General features: G+C 40.4%; 1 protein-coding gene across 4 annotated transcripts in view; it reads right to left on the minus strand.

Annotated features, from left to right (window-relative positions):
- Nucleotides 1-17,273, minus strand: part of CDH4 (cadherin 4) — a 673,109-nt gene that overhangs the window by 139,156 nt on the left and 516,680 nt on the right. For all 4 annotated transcript variants that reach the window (XM_073309188.1, XM_073309187.1, XM_073309190.1 and 1 more), the window contains 2 exons: nucleotides 11,821-11,976; nucleotides 1,605-1,749 (listed from right to left, as the gene is read on the minus strand). In XM_073309188.1, coding sequence (XP_073165289.1) covers nucleotides 1,605-1,749; nucleotides 11,821-11,976 — 301 coding nt within the window. The remainder of the gene's footprint in view (nucleotides 1-1,604; nucleotides 1,750-11,820; nucleotides 11,977-17,273) is intronic.

Raw genomic sequence — 17,273 nt, forward strand, 5'->3', positions numbered from 1 at the left:
TCCTCTCATCATCCTAATGAGCAGAGCTAGCTGAACATTTGGGAACACTTTCAGTATTGATTTGTTTTAGAATAAGATGTGGGAAGTCTGATTTGTTATGGAAATGTCATGAGCATCATGGCTTATTTCAATCAGCATTTCAGATCTTGATAACTTGTCCGTGGAAGTCCCAATGTGGCCTTAGTGTAAAGGGGGAAAAAAAACCTCTGTGAAAGAGTCATTAGAATGATCGGTTCAGTTTCTTTACAGCCCAACTCTGAGGATCAGAATCTGGATGAGAACTTTGAAGCTTTGGTGCATCTCTACCTCAAACATACCAAGCGGGAAGCTATGTAATGTTCTTTCCTCAAGAAATAATGTCACACTTTGTCCCCACTACATGTCACCACAAGAGCCATTCTTCACACTGCTGAAAGACAATCAATCAGGATTGCAATTCACCTTGTTAAAAATAGTGGCCTCAGGAGACTTCTCTATGACAACTCCCTCAGGCAGCAGAGAAGTAATGATAAATGTTTGCTGACACAAACCAAAAGCCATGTGATGTTTAACCCTTCTACCTGTAAACAACTGAAAATAAATTTATTCAGGGGGCGGGGGGGGGGGAAATCTCATTTAGGCTTTAGGAGCTTTGTATTTTATAGCAGTTTACCTAAAACTAGTGGCAATAGTTTTCACAACACAATCTCCACTTCTTCATTAGATAATGAATGCATTCATATTAGTTATATTCAGCAATAAGCTAAAGCAAACCATTTACCATATTCTAAACTGCCAATTTATGCTTTACCCCCAATAATGAATTAATAGTATATTTGGAAGAGAAATGTTAAAAAAGGCTAAATCTTTCCAAAGACTTTTAAAATGTGCTTATGCTCGCACCATTATCTCAACTGTATGCACAAATTAGGCACTCACTGATTTTGCATGAGAATTTGCACACTTAACTTTTTGAAAACCTGGTCTCAGATCTCTGCGTAATTCATGATAGGCAGAAAAACCATAGCACGAGATCAGACACCATGAAGTCAGTGGGAACCTTGTAATTTACTACAATAATTTTTGGATCAGGTCCCATATGAGTAAGTTGTTTTTCCACAACTTGGGACACAGACTTTACTGGACTCTGAGTGGATGGAAAATACTGATCTTAAAAATGACTGGATTACTTTTCAGTCAGATAGATATACAGTATTTCAAACATACAGTCAGGTAAAAGTCAAGATCATTGCAGGGTTTGCTTTTCTTATTAGGAGTCTGTCATTATTACTGTACTGATTACATGTTGCTGTAGAACTCTATACATGTAACAAACATTCGAGACAGGCAACACCTGGTTTGATTTTACAAAGCTTCAGCAGTTGCTTTTGCAAACAAAACTTCCAAGTAGTGTGATTTGGATGCAGCTCCCATTTTATCCAAGTCTACACCTACTCCCCTTCAACGTTTATGGTAGTTCAGCTAAACTGTTCAAATTTTCACCAATCTTTTACAAAAAATAACAATCTCTGAGCATCAAGAGGAGTCATGGAACATGTGATCAAACCAACTTGTGCTTTATATTTGAAGCCTTAGGCTTATCATAAGAGCTCTTCCAACTCTACCTGGTTTAGATCCTTCATCAACAGATCCATTATAGACTTGGTTTATAAACTCAGGCCTGTTGTCATTCATATCAATCACATAGATGTAGAGGTCAATAGGGTTTTCCACCTTGTTTCCATTCATATCCACTGCATGAGCCCTCAGCTGGAAATAAACACAATGGAAGCATGATGTCAGTGATAGAATTCGCTGGATGAAAGATGGAGTTGACTTCAGCATTTATATTCTTTCCAAAAATTAAACTATAGGAATGTCAATTTTCCAGTAGAAACCAGATATCTGGTTTTCATCTAGGTGCTGCAGGTTACATAATGTTTCACAACAGGGCCCAATATTAAAAATCATTTTAAAATAATAATAGTAAATAGAAACACAAATAATTTTATCAGCTAAAAGAAACATTTTCTCCACGGCTAACAAATCACTACATTAAAGTAAAGTAGTAATTGTTACTTGGCAATCTCCAAAGACTAAGTTTGCTTACTGTTATTAATGCCACGAGTTTATTTTGCACTAGTCACAAGAACTTCAGCAATGTACCATGGAATCTCACATTGCTTTGATGTGACATGTGGTAATTAGTAAGTGAAGAGATCTCATAATTGTTGATACTATTGTTATTATTATTTGTATTCTGTAGCACCTAAGAGCACTAGTCATGTAGAGCAACCATTGTCCTAGGCGCCATACAAACTCAGAACAAAAAGATGGTCCCTGCCCAATGTTTATTCAATTTCTCCAAAGGGGAGACCCATGTATAGTTAAGAATGGGAAACCTGTCTCAACATTAACTACCGCATCAGTGATGCAACATTATAATAGCCAGCACTGTACTGCTGAGTTCTCAGTTAAAATGGCACTGGGACTCCATCTTATTAGGAATAACTATTGATAATAATGCTGGAAATCGAGACCATCTGTTTTCAGAATAAAAGGGACAGATACAGCATGTCAAAATGAGTAATTAATAAAACAACGCAATCAACAATAGTCTGGAACAATCAGTAATCAGGTGAGAAAAAATGGATAGCTCCTTCATTATATGGAACAGATGGCTGCACTACATGGGTCGTGTGCTGACGGTATTTATCGAAGCTGGCTCGGGAGGAGGACTGGATATGAAAGTCTTGTATTGTGCCTGACTTAAGTTGGCCAATGGGGAGACATCTGGCTCTGGGAGAGCATTGCAGCTTTAATTTTGTCACTTTCCCTCATTTCAGTACCAGTGAGCGCTGTTGAATCCCTGCACTGACATAAAAATCAGGGACAGTGTTCAAAACCTCAGGGGCAGATTCTGAAATATTGATGAATGAAGAATGAAAACGCCACATAAAAGGAGTTTGGTGAAACTGCTGTCTAGAGAAACAGGACTGTCACTTTAAGACCGATACTCAAGTAGGCTTGCCCAATGGGCCCTTAGTGAATTCCTCCTATTATACCACCTGCTATGATGCTTTTCCCTACCAGATTCCTAATGTATAATGGCCTAGATTTTTCAGATGTGCTGGTATCTCCAGGTCCCATTCACTTCAATTGAAGTGGCAGATGCTCTAAAATTCAGGCCCATTGTGTCAAAGAACGTATGCGGCTCTGATACATAGCATGTAAGGGTGCTAATTGTATTAATATTGATTTCAGTCTTTTGCTTTTGCCGAGACTATGATTGATGGGATTTTACTCCTTTGTGTAGGTTTTCCAAGAAGGTTTAACAAATATAATCACGCTATATTTGATAGGCTGGACTGAGATTTAATCCAGGGAAGAGAGCAAACTGCCACACAGACTGAGGGCGGACATTTTAAAAAAAAAAAGAAAAAAAGGTTAAAAAAATCACATTTTTTTAAATATTAAAAAGGCTGACTTCATTTTTAATACAGACTCTCTCATTTGTGTTTCCTGATTCTTAGTGCTCTTAATATTTGCATTTCATGCCTACGTCTAAACTGCTCTGACTTGTATCAGCAGAGCTATCCTTCATTATGTCAGATGTAGCAATTCAATAACTTTTACAAGTCAAAGGTCAGATTGTCTTTGAAAAAAAGTAATTCTGAGCTAAAATTAAAGTTATCATCTTCAAACTGAAGCCTCACTGGACTCCGTCTTGCTGCATTTTCAGGAGCGGAAACGGCTCTATTCAGAGATAAAGCAGAGTGCAAAGCCGATATCTTTCTCTTTCAGATCTGGCTCCCCATCCCCACCAAATTTTAATTACATTTGATAGCTCTTGTTTGAAATCTCCAGGAATAAGTCATTTCTCAGCACTGCATGTCTATCTGCTTGTCACACACATATGCCCGTGAACATATGCATATGTTACTGATTCACTCAAGAAAAAAATTCAATAAGCAAGACGGTAGTTATCTCACTAAACCTGCAGAGATACACACACATGAGGCTCCCCTGCTCCATGGTAACATCAGCATTACAGCCTCAAACCTGAATTCTGAAGGTGAGAACAGTACTTGAGAGTATGGACAGCTGAGCTAAGGCTTGCTCCCCCGCCCCCCACCATGGATTGAATTGGGTGAGACGCACCCTTTGATTTAACATACAATCCAAACACAGAGCACTGCAGTCTCAATGCTGATCCCCCGCTGCAGCCCTCCGGTTTGCATGGGTGACTGGGTGCCCTCACAGCTCCCCTTCTATGGTGTTACTGCCTCCTTTCTGACCATTTTTCCTTCTCTCTCCCCCTCCCTTTTGTCTGTTTTCCTTGTCCTTTCTTGTATATTTTATTTATTCTTTCAGTGCTCTTTTGGTTGTTCTCATCTGGCAATGACCTTCCTCCATATCCTCTCACTCTTTTGTACGCTGTATGTTCCTTACCTGGGGGTCAGAACCATCTGCTAGTGTCAACTACAGTTGATATGAACTCCATGGGCTGCTGTCTGAGTCTATAACAATGCACAACAAGAGTCACTCCTGGGGCTGGCTACATTAGAGTTCTTTGCAGGAGCAGGGAGGGAAGGCAGGTGGCTTTCAAGGGGTCACCTGCGGCTTTGAGGCATGTTTAAAGGAAGGACAGGGTGGAGCAGATATTCAGGAGCTTTCCTTTCCCTCTTCAACCTTCTCTTCTGTCCTGCAATCCCTCCCACCCTTGAACTAGTGTGGAGCTCTCAAACTGGGAAAAAAAACAGATATACCACATCATCATGAAGCCCAGCACATTTTATATTTTCTTGCTCCACAAGTATATATGACTGTGACTTATTTATTCAGTATGCATGATTTAGTCTCACACAGTGCTCAGCAGGCAGGGCAGCAATCAAGTTCCATCTGCTACACGATGGATGTTGTGATAAGACAACGGATGGGATTAGAAGTTGATACACTTAAGTGCTTTTTCATGGTATGTGAGCTGTTCACGGGGGGCAGGGCACAGAAGATGACAAAACAACTGTCATGTTTACTTCTGACAACTGGAAAGGAGCATGCTCATATTGAGGAAAGGACTAAAGTCTTCTGGAACTGGAGAAACCACTGTTTGAAAGGCCAGTTACCACAGCCTTGGGTAGAAGAGAAGTCAGAACACACAAACACATTTAAATGGGAGACCATCAGATGGAATTTAAATTGGGTGCTTGGAGAGGTATTTAGTAACTGTTTAATAAAGCTGACTTTAAAACATTAAAGTTGTCGCAAAGTAGAGAGCATGATCTTGGCTGCAGGTTAGAGAAAGAATAAATAGGATCAATGGAAAATGTTGGAATCCAACCACCATTGTATAGGATTCATAAATGTAAATAAAGTTTAGCTAGTGGTCCAGATCCTCTGCTGGTGGAAGTAGTTATAGTTCCATTTTGTACCAGCCAAAGAGCCGGCCAGTCCCCTTGAACAAATATTTTTAAAAGTAGGACAGTCTTCATTAACATACTTAGGCAGCAGCTACCACTGGTTTCTGTGTTTTTTCTACAGACAATTTCTAGAGTAAATGTAGCTGTTGGCATACAAATGCTTCAGCATCATGATTATTGATGACACAGGAGGCTGGTGCTATCTGAAGGTAGTTAGTCAAAGTCAACAGTGAAATGTGTTAAATATAAATACTACTTCTGCACTAATACTGAGAATACATATGTATATTAATTGTAAGTGACAGATCTTTTTAAAAAATTGGGCATACAATTCTGTGCCTAATTTGCACACACTTTATCATGATTAAACATGTAAATCAAGTTATTATGGCACAAATGACCAGAATTACACATAAGCTTTTGTAAACGTGGTTCAAAATATTATTGCAATTAGTACTAGTTTCTCTGGGTCAAATTCCTTGTTTCTAATTGTCTTTGTCTACCAGAGACAGGTGGGTGAGGTAATATCTTTTATTAGACCAACTTCTGTTGGTGCAAGGAGACAAGCTTTGGAGCTACACAGACCCAAAGAAGAGCTCTGTGTAAGCTTGCAAGTTTGTTTTTTTCGCCAATAGAAGTTGGTCCAATAAAAGATATTACCTCATCCTTGTCTCTCTAATATCCTGGGACCAATAGGACTACAACACCGCAAATAATTTTTGTCTCCCCCACAGTCTAAACGATTCCCATCTCAGCCTGTAACCAATCTCCCCTTGTCCAGACACCTCTGACTGATATTTAATAAAAGTGTTAATGGAAGCAAAGTGCTGGTTGGGACTATTCCAAGCTATATCTGTATTTAAAAACAGGCATATAAATGAAGCATGTTAATTGAATATCGTTGCCTGACGGCTAAATATTAGATTTTATGGTGATGGTGTTTTGTTAACAAAGCTTGAAGATATATGAGAGACCAACCAGACTGCAGCTTGATAGGAAGTTCTGGCACCTGAAATAGTCAGAAAAGCACCAGGAGGCACTGATTTGTCCATGAGTGTAAGCAGAGAGTCATCACCTACAACACCGAGAGCTCATGGGAACTCAGGCTGATAAGGGCGAGGGAAGTGATCCATGTTAAACACTGATATCTGCTGAAAGTTAGTTGGCACTGTTTAAAAACTGAGACACAGAGACATCTGTGTAACAGAGAAAGTACTGCTACAATGAGTCAGAGCCTTGGAAAATCCATCCCTCTGATGCTCAAGAGAAATATTAAAAGCTGACAAGCGAGTTCTGCTTCAGAACTACCAAAATAATTAAAAATTGATATGATTCCTCTCAGAAAAAAGGTGGGCTTCATCAGGCAAATGCTTCCTAATGTGGAGAATTAAAAGAGGAGTGCTTTAGGAAGAGCAATCTTGATGCAATCAGAATTATATAAAAGAAAGTATACATGGAAAATGTGCGAGTTAATGAAACAGAACTCTGGCATGTGTCCTCCCTAATTCTCAGGAAGATTTTTTGTATTGGCTTTTAGGTTATTTAGAAATAAAATAAACATGGACAGCATGTGATACCAACAGAGATGCCAAAAAGATTTAGGTCTGTGTGGGGCTGTAAAGAAATGGAGCTGCGTAGATCATACATAGGCATCACAGCTGAACTGCTAGCCTGTGGCACACAGAAGATGACTCAGTAGGTTACATGCTAAAAACGCAGGGGCCAGATCTTTACCTGGTGTAGTTCCACTTATCTCAAGTGGATTTATACCAGCTGAAAATCTGGCCCCAGGACTCTATTAGGTGAGCTAAGAAGAATCTTCATTAGGTATTAATACCTAGAGATGAACGGAGATATAAAATTCAGATCTAAACCTGAATCTGGATCCAAATTTTCCCAAAGTTCACATGTCTGGATCTGAGGTCAGGCCTGTTTCTAGTAATATTGGTGCTTATTGGCAGGACCCTCAGCTATGGTAAATTGGCATAAGCTCAATCAACTTCATTGGACCCAACGAGAAGCCAGCCATTGATGCCAGGAGGGGCAAAAGGAACCAAAGCAGGGACTGCTGTATTGTAGGGGAGGAGGAAAAATGGGGCACAGCCAGCATCACTCCGCCCCCAGCATCTCCTTGGTCCCAGAACTGCGCACTGCACCAAGCACAGTGGAGTCCTGGCTCATGACTGGGGCTCCTAGGAACTACAATAATAAATAAATAAATAATGGAGCTATACTGATTAACACCAGCTAAAGATCGGACCTCTGTCTAGTTATGTCCCATATAGGGAAGTCTTGCACATAAGCACCTGGTGCCCTTTCTTTCTTCCTATAACTCTGGAACATTGGCCTCCCCACAGTGTTTTGGGTTACCACTTTATATAAAGGGACATTTATAAAGTCCAATCAGTCAAAAGTTTGTTTGTAACCATGGCTTGTAATTATCTATAAACACCTTCTACTGATGTGCTTATAGCCATTTAAAACATAGAATCACAGAACCATGGGATTAGAAAGGACCAAATTTCATCGAGTCTACCCCATGCTAAAATGCAGGATTTGTTGTGTCATATACTACTGCCGCCTGTAATGGGCTTATTATATCTATTAATCATTTATTAACCCTTAATTTGGCTGTAGCTGTTTGTTTATGCCTATGTCTCTTGTCTTCCAGAAAAGAGACTCCCATGAATGAGATTAAAAGTTCTCATTGATTCCAGGTGTTAGAAATTGAAGTTGTTTTTTGGGAAGTGATACCAGCCACCACACAGCAGCCTTTTCCAAGCTTTCCTGAAATTTCTGGTCTAAATATACTTATAGGATACATTTGGGTCACATAAATCATTATTATGGGAAACTAAGTCATTTTTTTTTGGGCTCAGAGCGTCTTGTACCTGACATCATAATGGCTCCATCAAAGGGGTTAGTTTGTGAATTATAACAGCTGAACTGTTATAATGACCCAGCAGCTCTGAAAAAATATCGAACACTGGAGTGACATAGAGCCTTTTTCAAAATAATCCTCTTCATATTTTCATGGGCACAGCAGGCAAAATAATTGTTGTTCACAGAGGATAAAATAATTTTGCTTAGGATTCTTTTTTGCCCAGGGAAAATTTCTCTTTCCATCCAACTTAAGCGGTAATCTATTTTCTTTATCCCTCTACTCTTGCACAGAAGCATTGTCACTCTGGTTAACTGGACACCTGATAAAGCTAACAAAGTGTGCGTCTCTGACAGAGCAGTTAGGAATAGGATAGTGGTGGAAGTAGTCCATACCATTGCATTGTCAGTATGGCATCTCCAGCGATGACTATTATGATACCAAAGAATGTGTTCAATGTTGATACAAAGCAATCTATGAAACAACTTTTTGTAGCCACTGTAGAAAAGAGCGAATGGACAGATGCAGGAAGTACTGAAGTTTTGTGCAGCTGGTGTGCAAAGAGTAATATAATTTTTTTATCAGTTTGTGTGACTGTATTTATTATTTGCTTCTACTTTGTGACTGTAATTGTGCTGTAGAATATAATACAGAGACCAATTACACTGCACACAGAACATTTTGTGAGCCAGTAGAGTCTACAGAAGCATCTCTTGGTGTTACTAATATTTATTAATTCCCTTGTATTTACTATTAGTCTATCTACCTACTTAAGATCTTCTATGATCTCCTCACTGTACTGTCTGTGTCTGAACACCTCCAGACGATTTACAATGAAAAATGACTAATTGTTACTGCATGTCCAACTTCAGTAACGAGTGATGACTCGGTAACTTCCTCTGACACCCTAATGTTGATATTGGTTTCTCACATTCTTTCAGGCCTGGTCTATATACAAACTTGACCAGCTCTCAGTTAAACCACTGCTACACTATCAAGTTAAACTGGCTAAACTACATCACTCAGGACTGAAAAAATTTCACACCTGTGTGATGCAGTTAAACTGACCTAAGCCCCAGTGTGGATATCACTAGGTCGAGGGAAGAATTCTTCTGTTGACTTAGCTAGTGCCTCTTGGAGAGATAGATTTACTGCAGTGATAGAAAACCTTCTCTTGCTGTAGGGTCTGTCCTACAGCTGTGCCACAGTAGTTTTCTCATGAAGATATGCCCTAAATCAGTGTAACGTTGTGTGTGGACACTACATCAGTTTAAAGCAGGCTCAGGTTATGTCTTCACTAGAAACGCTATAGTGACCTGGCGGCAGTGCTGTACGCTGCAGAGATACAAGGGATTCTTCAGAGAGGAGGTAACTAGACTGACAGAAGATGTTTACAATGGGGCTTAGGTTGGTTTTACCACATCACAAACAGCATGAAAGTTTTCACAGCCCTAGGCGATGCACTTCAGCTGACTTAACTTTTTAGTGTAGACCAGCCCAGGGTGGCAGGTTTGTAGAAATTTTGGTGGTGCCCAGAATGCCCAGAGGCCCCCCCCAAAACTTCACTCCCTACCTGCCTAAGGCTCTGCAAGGGAGTTTGGATCAGGGGAGGAGGTCTGAGGTACAGGCCCTGGGCTGGGGCAGGGGATTGGGGTGTAGGATGGTTGAGAGGTTGGGCTCTGGGATAGAGTTTGGGTGTAGGCTCCAGGCTGGGGCAGGGGTGGGTGTGCAGGAGGGGGTAAGGGGTGCAGGCTTTGGGATGGAGTTTGGGTGCAGGCTGTTGGAGGGAGTTTGGGGGTTGGAGGGGGTGTGTGGGAAAGGGCTGGGGTGTAGGCTCCGGGAGGGGGTGGAGTGGGGTGCGGCACATACGGGGAGGGGCTGCCCCTCACCATAGCCTCACTGGGGGTTGGGGATGGGGCTGCCCCATGCCCAGCGTTGGGCAGGATTGGTGGCTGCAGGGGATGCGGATCACAGGGTCAAACACTCACCAAAGCCCCAGCAGCTGCTCAGGTGAGTGAGGTCCGCTCCAGTTGGCACCTGCCGGAAGCCCCCTTGGCGTCTCCTCCTGGTGGGTGCAGGGGGAGGTGAGGGCTGCCAAGCATGCGTGTGCCTCCTCCCTCTCCTCCTGAGGTGCAGCCAGCTGCCTCAGCCTGCTGCCAGCGCTGCTCTTGTGCTGTGCTGCAGCCTTAGGCAGCAGTTGCAGCTGGTGCCGGCAGTGCAGGCAGGCGAGGGAGAGCCGCGCCGCTTTCATTCAGGCAGGGATGCTCCAGGGCTGGGGGGAGGATGCTCCGGGGCTCAGGTGAGGTGTGCGGGGGGGTGGGGGGTGAGTCAGGGGCCAGGGAAGAGTTCCAGCTCCAAACATTGGTGGAGCCGGACCCTGAGCCCTGAATATTCCTGGAGTCCGGGCACCACAGGCCCATACAACTTGCCGCCCCGGACCAGCCCTTACATTGGCTAAACTTAACCCTGGTGTACACTTAGAACTTAGGTCAATGTAACTAGGTAGCTCCAGGGTGTGAAAAATCCATGCCTGTACGCCATAGCTATGCTGACCTACCACCTGGTGTAGACACAGCTAGATTGATGGAAGAATGCTTTGACCTAGCTACCATCACTCGGGGAGGTGGAGTTCCTACAGTGATGGGAAAAACCCGTCCGTTGCTGTAGTCTGTGTCTACACTACCATGCTACTGTGGCAATAGCTATGCTGACTATTTAACAAGGGCCATCCAATGTAAAGCACATTTAAAACAACATGGAGAGTCTACACATAAAGGATATGTCTACTCTAGAGCTGGAAGGTGTAAATTCTAGCTCAAGGAGACATATCCATGTCAGTCAAACCAATGTGCTAAAAACTGAAGTGTAGCAGTGGCGAGTGGTGTGAGGAGATCGCTGCTTTAAGAATGATGCTATCCAAGATGCTAGGCATGTACTTGGGGAAGTTAAACCCTCACGCCACTACAGCAACATTTCTAATTTTAGCATGCTAGTTTGATCACAGCTAGTGCAGGTCTGACTCCTTGAACTTACACCTTCTAGCTCCCATGTAGACATATACAAAATGTACCTATTTAACTAAATCAATGCAGAATCGCACCTTTAGTGAAAACCATGAAAATCTGTTATGAAAACAATGCCTTAGTCCTTTTCTCAGTCACAGGGAAAAGAGTTGATCTGTGTAAAATATGTGATCAATAAATCCTGAGCTGGGCAACACTCGCATGCTTTCTCATTTCCTCATAAACTGGAAATGCAAACCTGGGCCCTACTTCTGAGAAGACAAGTTGGGTCCACAGTTCTACATCTAAATTGCACAAAACATTCAGTGATGACGTGAAACCTGCTGAAATCTAGCAGTTTTGAGTGTTTTACTTTGACTTTGTGAGTTCAGACCCCAAACTCAGGGAAGGACCCAAATCTGTGTGTCTATTCTAGCCACAAAGTCCTTTTGCACTATTCTAGTGCAGAGGAGCTGTGGATTAGGGGGATACATGTACAATGCATAAAGAAGAAAAAAAAAGATATTTTCATACTTACATGGTAGGAAGCTCTTTCTTCTCTGTCCATTGGACGTGTCACATACATTCTGCCAGACACGGGATCAATGCTGAAGACTTCCATAGGTGGCTGGTCAGCTCCTACTCCAGTGATGCTGTATCTGATATGGATCTCACTGTCCTTATCAGAACGAATCTGTATAAATAATTAAAGATAACAATCAGTAAGCTATGGACAATGGGTTGGTGACATTGATATTCAAATACCTTTACCTGCTATATAGTTAGGAGACATTAAGGCCCAATCTTGCAAGCCTTCTATATGCAACGTTGTTAACTCTGATAGGTGATCTGCATGCTAAGGCCTGGAACTAGGTTGCAGAAAAAAAGATCTTTCATAAACTTTCAACTCATTTTTTTCCACTTTTGTTTACAATGATCCTTTGGAACTCAGAAAGCAGAACCCTCTGACATTCTGGCCCTGATTCTCAGAAGTGCATCCATTTGCATGCACAATTTATGCAACTGTAATTAAATTATGCATGCAAATAATTAGGGCTGGGATTTTTTTTTTAAAGGAGTCTAATGGAGTTGGGCACCTAATTCCCTCAGGTTTCCTTGAAAAATCTTAGCCTAGAATTTTAACAGGCTGACTGGGCATACAGACCCTAAGTTTTCAAAAGCAACTAGTGATTATAGGTACCTTAATTTGGGGGCATCTAAACTGAGACACCTCAAAGGGGGCTTGACTTTCACAAAGTGCCAAATGCTTGCCCTCTAAAAATCCAGCCCCTTTTAGGTGTTTGGAGCTGGGCATCTGTTAATCACTAGACACCCACTAATCACTTTTGACAATTCTCTATAATCACCAGGACTGCATTTTCAACCAGTCTAAATGTGTATGTAAACACACATATGTTATTCTAAAAACAGAAGCCTTTATTTCATTCCTAATACAAGCTTGTTGGTTTGTTAATGTGGGGTTACTAATGCCTGATGGACTGCTAGCTTTACATTTGAACGTCTTCTTAGGGAAAAAAGCATTACAGCATTGCTTTTAAAGCCCATTCCTCCCCGCTTCCTTCCCACCTTGAGAAACAAAAAAAAAAATAATCAAATATGGCATGAAGAATGACATGAACTTTGGAAACAGATAAAAGGAAATAAAAAGGCAGGCTAAGATGTTACCCTAGCAACCTTGATTGTATTGCTTTAAATCTGAAGGTAATTTCTAGATCAGCCATTTAAAAGAAGTTCTTGTAATGTCAGGGCTATTTCTGAAGGAAAATGCACGGTACAAATAAACAAACTACCACCCCCCACACTGTGAAAAACTGTCTTACATGCGTCAACGTGAAAAACAGGGTTTTTTTTTTCTAGCCAGGTTTATGAATGCAATAAATTAATGGGAACATCATATAAATCCATTTTTATAGAGGAGTGTACATTAGTATCTCAGATATGGCAGAGCATTTTCTGAAAGGTCTGCACACTCTGGAATACTACGGTGCATGCAGGAGGCACAAATAACTGAATTAAAAGAAGTTCCATTCTAGGTGAGCAAAGGTAGTTTCTGAAGGGGAGATGAGGGTTTGTTTATCAGATTGAGGAAATTAGGAGGAGGGGGCTACTATTTTGAAACCCTCCATACATGACCAATATAGATGCACGTACTTCTTCCCATGGATTTCTTTCCTTTGCATTAAAGAGAGTTAAACTTTCTGTAAGTAAGTCACTGCAGATCCAGGAAATGAAATACACCACGAGATACATAGGCGTTATCCAGCTGCACTAAGGAAATCTAGGAGATAATTATACTACATTGAGCAAAACAAATACACTTCGTTACATCTTGCAAACATTTGGAAATCACTCAAAAGTTGTGGTGAATCACTTACCTGAACTTACTTTCCAGTAAGAAAACAAAAAATACTTGGTTTTCGAGAGAAATTATCTATGGGGAAGTGGTCACAAAGACTGAGGACAATGAGACATACATAGTATGGCTTGCCACTACTGAGGTATTCCTTGTACAAAAGCACATTAATTTTGTATCAGAACATGTAATTTTAAAATTTAATGAGATTTTTAAAAAAAGAATACTTTAAAAAAAGAGAATACTTCCTATCTGGAATATTCTGACCATCCCCAGCGTGTAATCTAGTAAATCTTTTTGATCTATTAAGACTTATGTGAATACAATATAAGCTTTGCTTGTCAGAATAGTTACTGAACCAGTTTACCATATTAAAAAAAGAATCACCGTTTCAGGGAATTTCCTAAATGAGGAAAGAGCAGCTTTAGATCTTATTTATATCTGGTAAATGAGAAAAACGCAACACATGCTTATGATAATACTATGAATGAAGACTACACACATGCATGCCATTCATTTATCTTACATTTATAATGATGATGAGAATTATGCTGTTTTTTATTTACAGGACAGATGGTGAAAGGTTAAATTTATTAACATATTTAAAATGTTATTACTGTAGCAGCCAGAGGTTTTCAGGATCCTCAACTTTCAACAGTGCTAGGCACTGTATCAGTATGTATGAAGACCTGGTTAAAGTGACGTGTGCATTAAATTAACTTCTGATGTTTGGTGATTGTTGTAATGGATTCATTCTTTATAAAAGGGTTTTCACTCTCCACAAACACATGGGAAGGAATTTAGCCTTTGGGATTGTTAGCCACATGAAGAAATGCACTTTCAATGGGGAGTTCATTGGATTCAGAATCAGGACAAACATTATAATTCTGTATATCTAGGTTCTGACATGGCTCTCCTCAGCTTATCCTGAGCGCCTCACAAACACTAGTGGAGTTTTCCTCATACCATCCCAGTGAGGTACAGAAATATTATCTACATTTTACAGATGAGGAACTGAGGCCCAGAGAGATTGAGTGACATGACCAAGGCCATAAAGGAAGCCCGTGACAGAGTCAGGAGACCTGGTTCAGTTCCTGAGTCCCAATCAGACCTCCCTGTTGGCTTAATGAGACGTGTCATTCAGTAAGCTGCAGCATGTTGTAGGTTCAAGCTCTGCTGAGCCAACCAAAATAATGTCCAATAATTTAAATTAATTCCCAAATCATAACTGGAAAGAGTTTGAGTCTGATTCTGCTCTCCCATTTACACTATAATAAATCTGGAATAACTGCAGATCAAAGGAATGACACAGATGTAAAACCAATGTCAGTAAAAACAGAAATAACTCTTTCCCCTTTAAAGATTCTGACATAATGGCCAAAATACATGTATGATGTAAACCTTGATATAAAATTCACGTAGTTCTGTCATCAGATCTGATTTTATGGTTTCTAGCATTGCTGAATTTTAATGGACTTTCCCTTTCACATGCTAAGTATCCTTCATGTCACATTTTTTAGGCAAAAATCTTAAGGGACATAAACCTCCATCAAGATTTAATATCCAGCTATATTGTTCCAATAAGTTTTACTACTGGGTGAGATTTCAATTTAAGAGCTTGTTCAAGGTAACAGACTTTATACGTCTGTTTTGTTTCTACTGAACATATCCTTGTAGTCTTAATATTCCTAATTCCTGTCCTGGGTCTTGCAGTTACTAACCTTCTCACCTTACAGGGTGACACAGTGCTGCTCTCTGACAGGAGAGAAAAGGAACAGGGGGCTGTTGAGAACTGTATAGTTGGCAATTCAGGGGACCCCAATAGCTAGTGAATTACCCAATCATGTATAATCCAAGATACCATGTAACGACACACAACTGTATTTCACTCAGCAGAGCTGCTGTGAAATATATGATATCATGAAATGATATGAAGTTAATGTGGACTTATTTTGTCATTGTATAATATTTGCTACTGGATACAAAATGAGTCATTTACAGGTCACAGGGAAGGTGTACCCAGCTCGGGATGTATTTGGGCAAAGCAAAATGACCAAGTTATCCTCTGTTTCAGTTTCTACTAACAAACTGAAAAATACGATAGATCATCCCACAAAACTCAATGTAAAAAATGAAACTGTAACAATAATATTTGCATAACTCCCGGATAGTTGAATCTGATTTTCTGTTTTACACAGCACTCCATAATTATTAATGGCCATGTAGAACAGTGTCAATGCTAAACAAATCTCTTTCATTTTTAAGCTCTTGGCTATTTTGCCCATTAAAAGGACCAAATGGAAAATAATTGAAGGCTATATTCTCTCATGTATTCCAAGTGTTGCATGGAAGCCAAGAAATGCAAACATATTCAAATCCTTTAAATTAGCACACTTAAGAGTAAATTTAAGCATTCTAAGTTTGGCTCATTAAATTTAGTGGCAATATTTTAATTCGGCTACATCTTATTGCTCATTGAGACTCCTACTAAGGTTTTTTTTATTAAACTGAATTTGCAGTATGTTTAAGAATCATTCATGTAAACATTCTCAGCTATAATTTCAATATCTCTTTACAAATCAGTAAAACAGCAGATTTCTAACACTGCCTCTCCAATCATATTATTGCCTGTTGACTTTTAATCATATTTGATTTCGGGAAGCATGGTCAAAAGTAAAATGGACAGAGAATAACTATGTGAGAGATATGTGGAGAACCATTGGGTTAAAATAATATTTATAAAACTTCTGTCCTCTATTCGTACATCTTCCAGTGACCTCAAACTGCCACCTAGGCAGGGAGGGAGACACTGGAAAGAAAGAAAAAAAACTGCAGTTGTCTTCTGAGGAATTTGTCTTTGCTGGGACTTGAAAAAAGGACCTTCAGATCTGAAAGAAAAAGTGCTACCACACCTGAGCTAAAGGAGAATTCCCACTAACTACTGCAGAAGTAGTTTTAGAGGTAGCACTCAGGCCTTCAGTCTCTAGAACATAAAACTATTATCATATGTAGTGTGTTCCCAGCTTCCTGTAATGACAGTCTACAAACAAGCTGACTGGGAGGGGACCTTTACCCCTTTCAATTGGGCTGACAAACAGAGAAAGGTTGGAAATACCAAATAGAGCTGAGTTATTGATTTCTTCTGTCTCTCTATGTAGCTACTGTCAACATTTCTAAGGAAGAGCTCAAAACACTTAAACCCCCCCCCACCCACAAAAACCTAACTGTGGAGGTCTTGTCCATTAGCCTGGTGTTCCCTTAGCCCTAGTGGCCTGATGCCTCTCATGTGAGGTTGAATCCTCTGGAAACTCTTGCCTGTAAGATTTTTTTAAATTGATTTAGTTCAATGCAAAGGAGAGTAAAAATATTATACTGGAGGCCTTTGGGGGTTAAGAACCTCTTTTGCCTGCATTAAAACCTCTGCTTTTACATCTGTGTATGTGAAAACACTAAAATACAAAGTAGTAAACCTCATGGTGGCTTTCAAGCAACTACAGGTACTCTCTGTAAGTGCCAGCAATCTAATCATAAATCTGCTTGGCCTCCAAGCTGACACTTACCAGTAGAAGTCCGTTTCCTCCGCACTGACCCTCTGGATAGGGTGGCAAAGAAAATTT

The sequence above is a fragment of the Lepidochelys kempii genome, chromosome 13, assembly GCF_965140265.1.
Source record: "Lepidochelys kempii isolate rLepKem1 chromosome 13, rLepKem1.hap2, whole genome shotgun sequence".
NCBI lineage: Eukaryota > Metazoa > Chordata > Testudines > Cheloniidae > Lepidochelys > Lepidochelys kempii.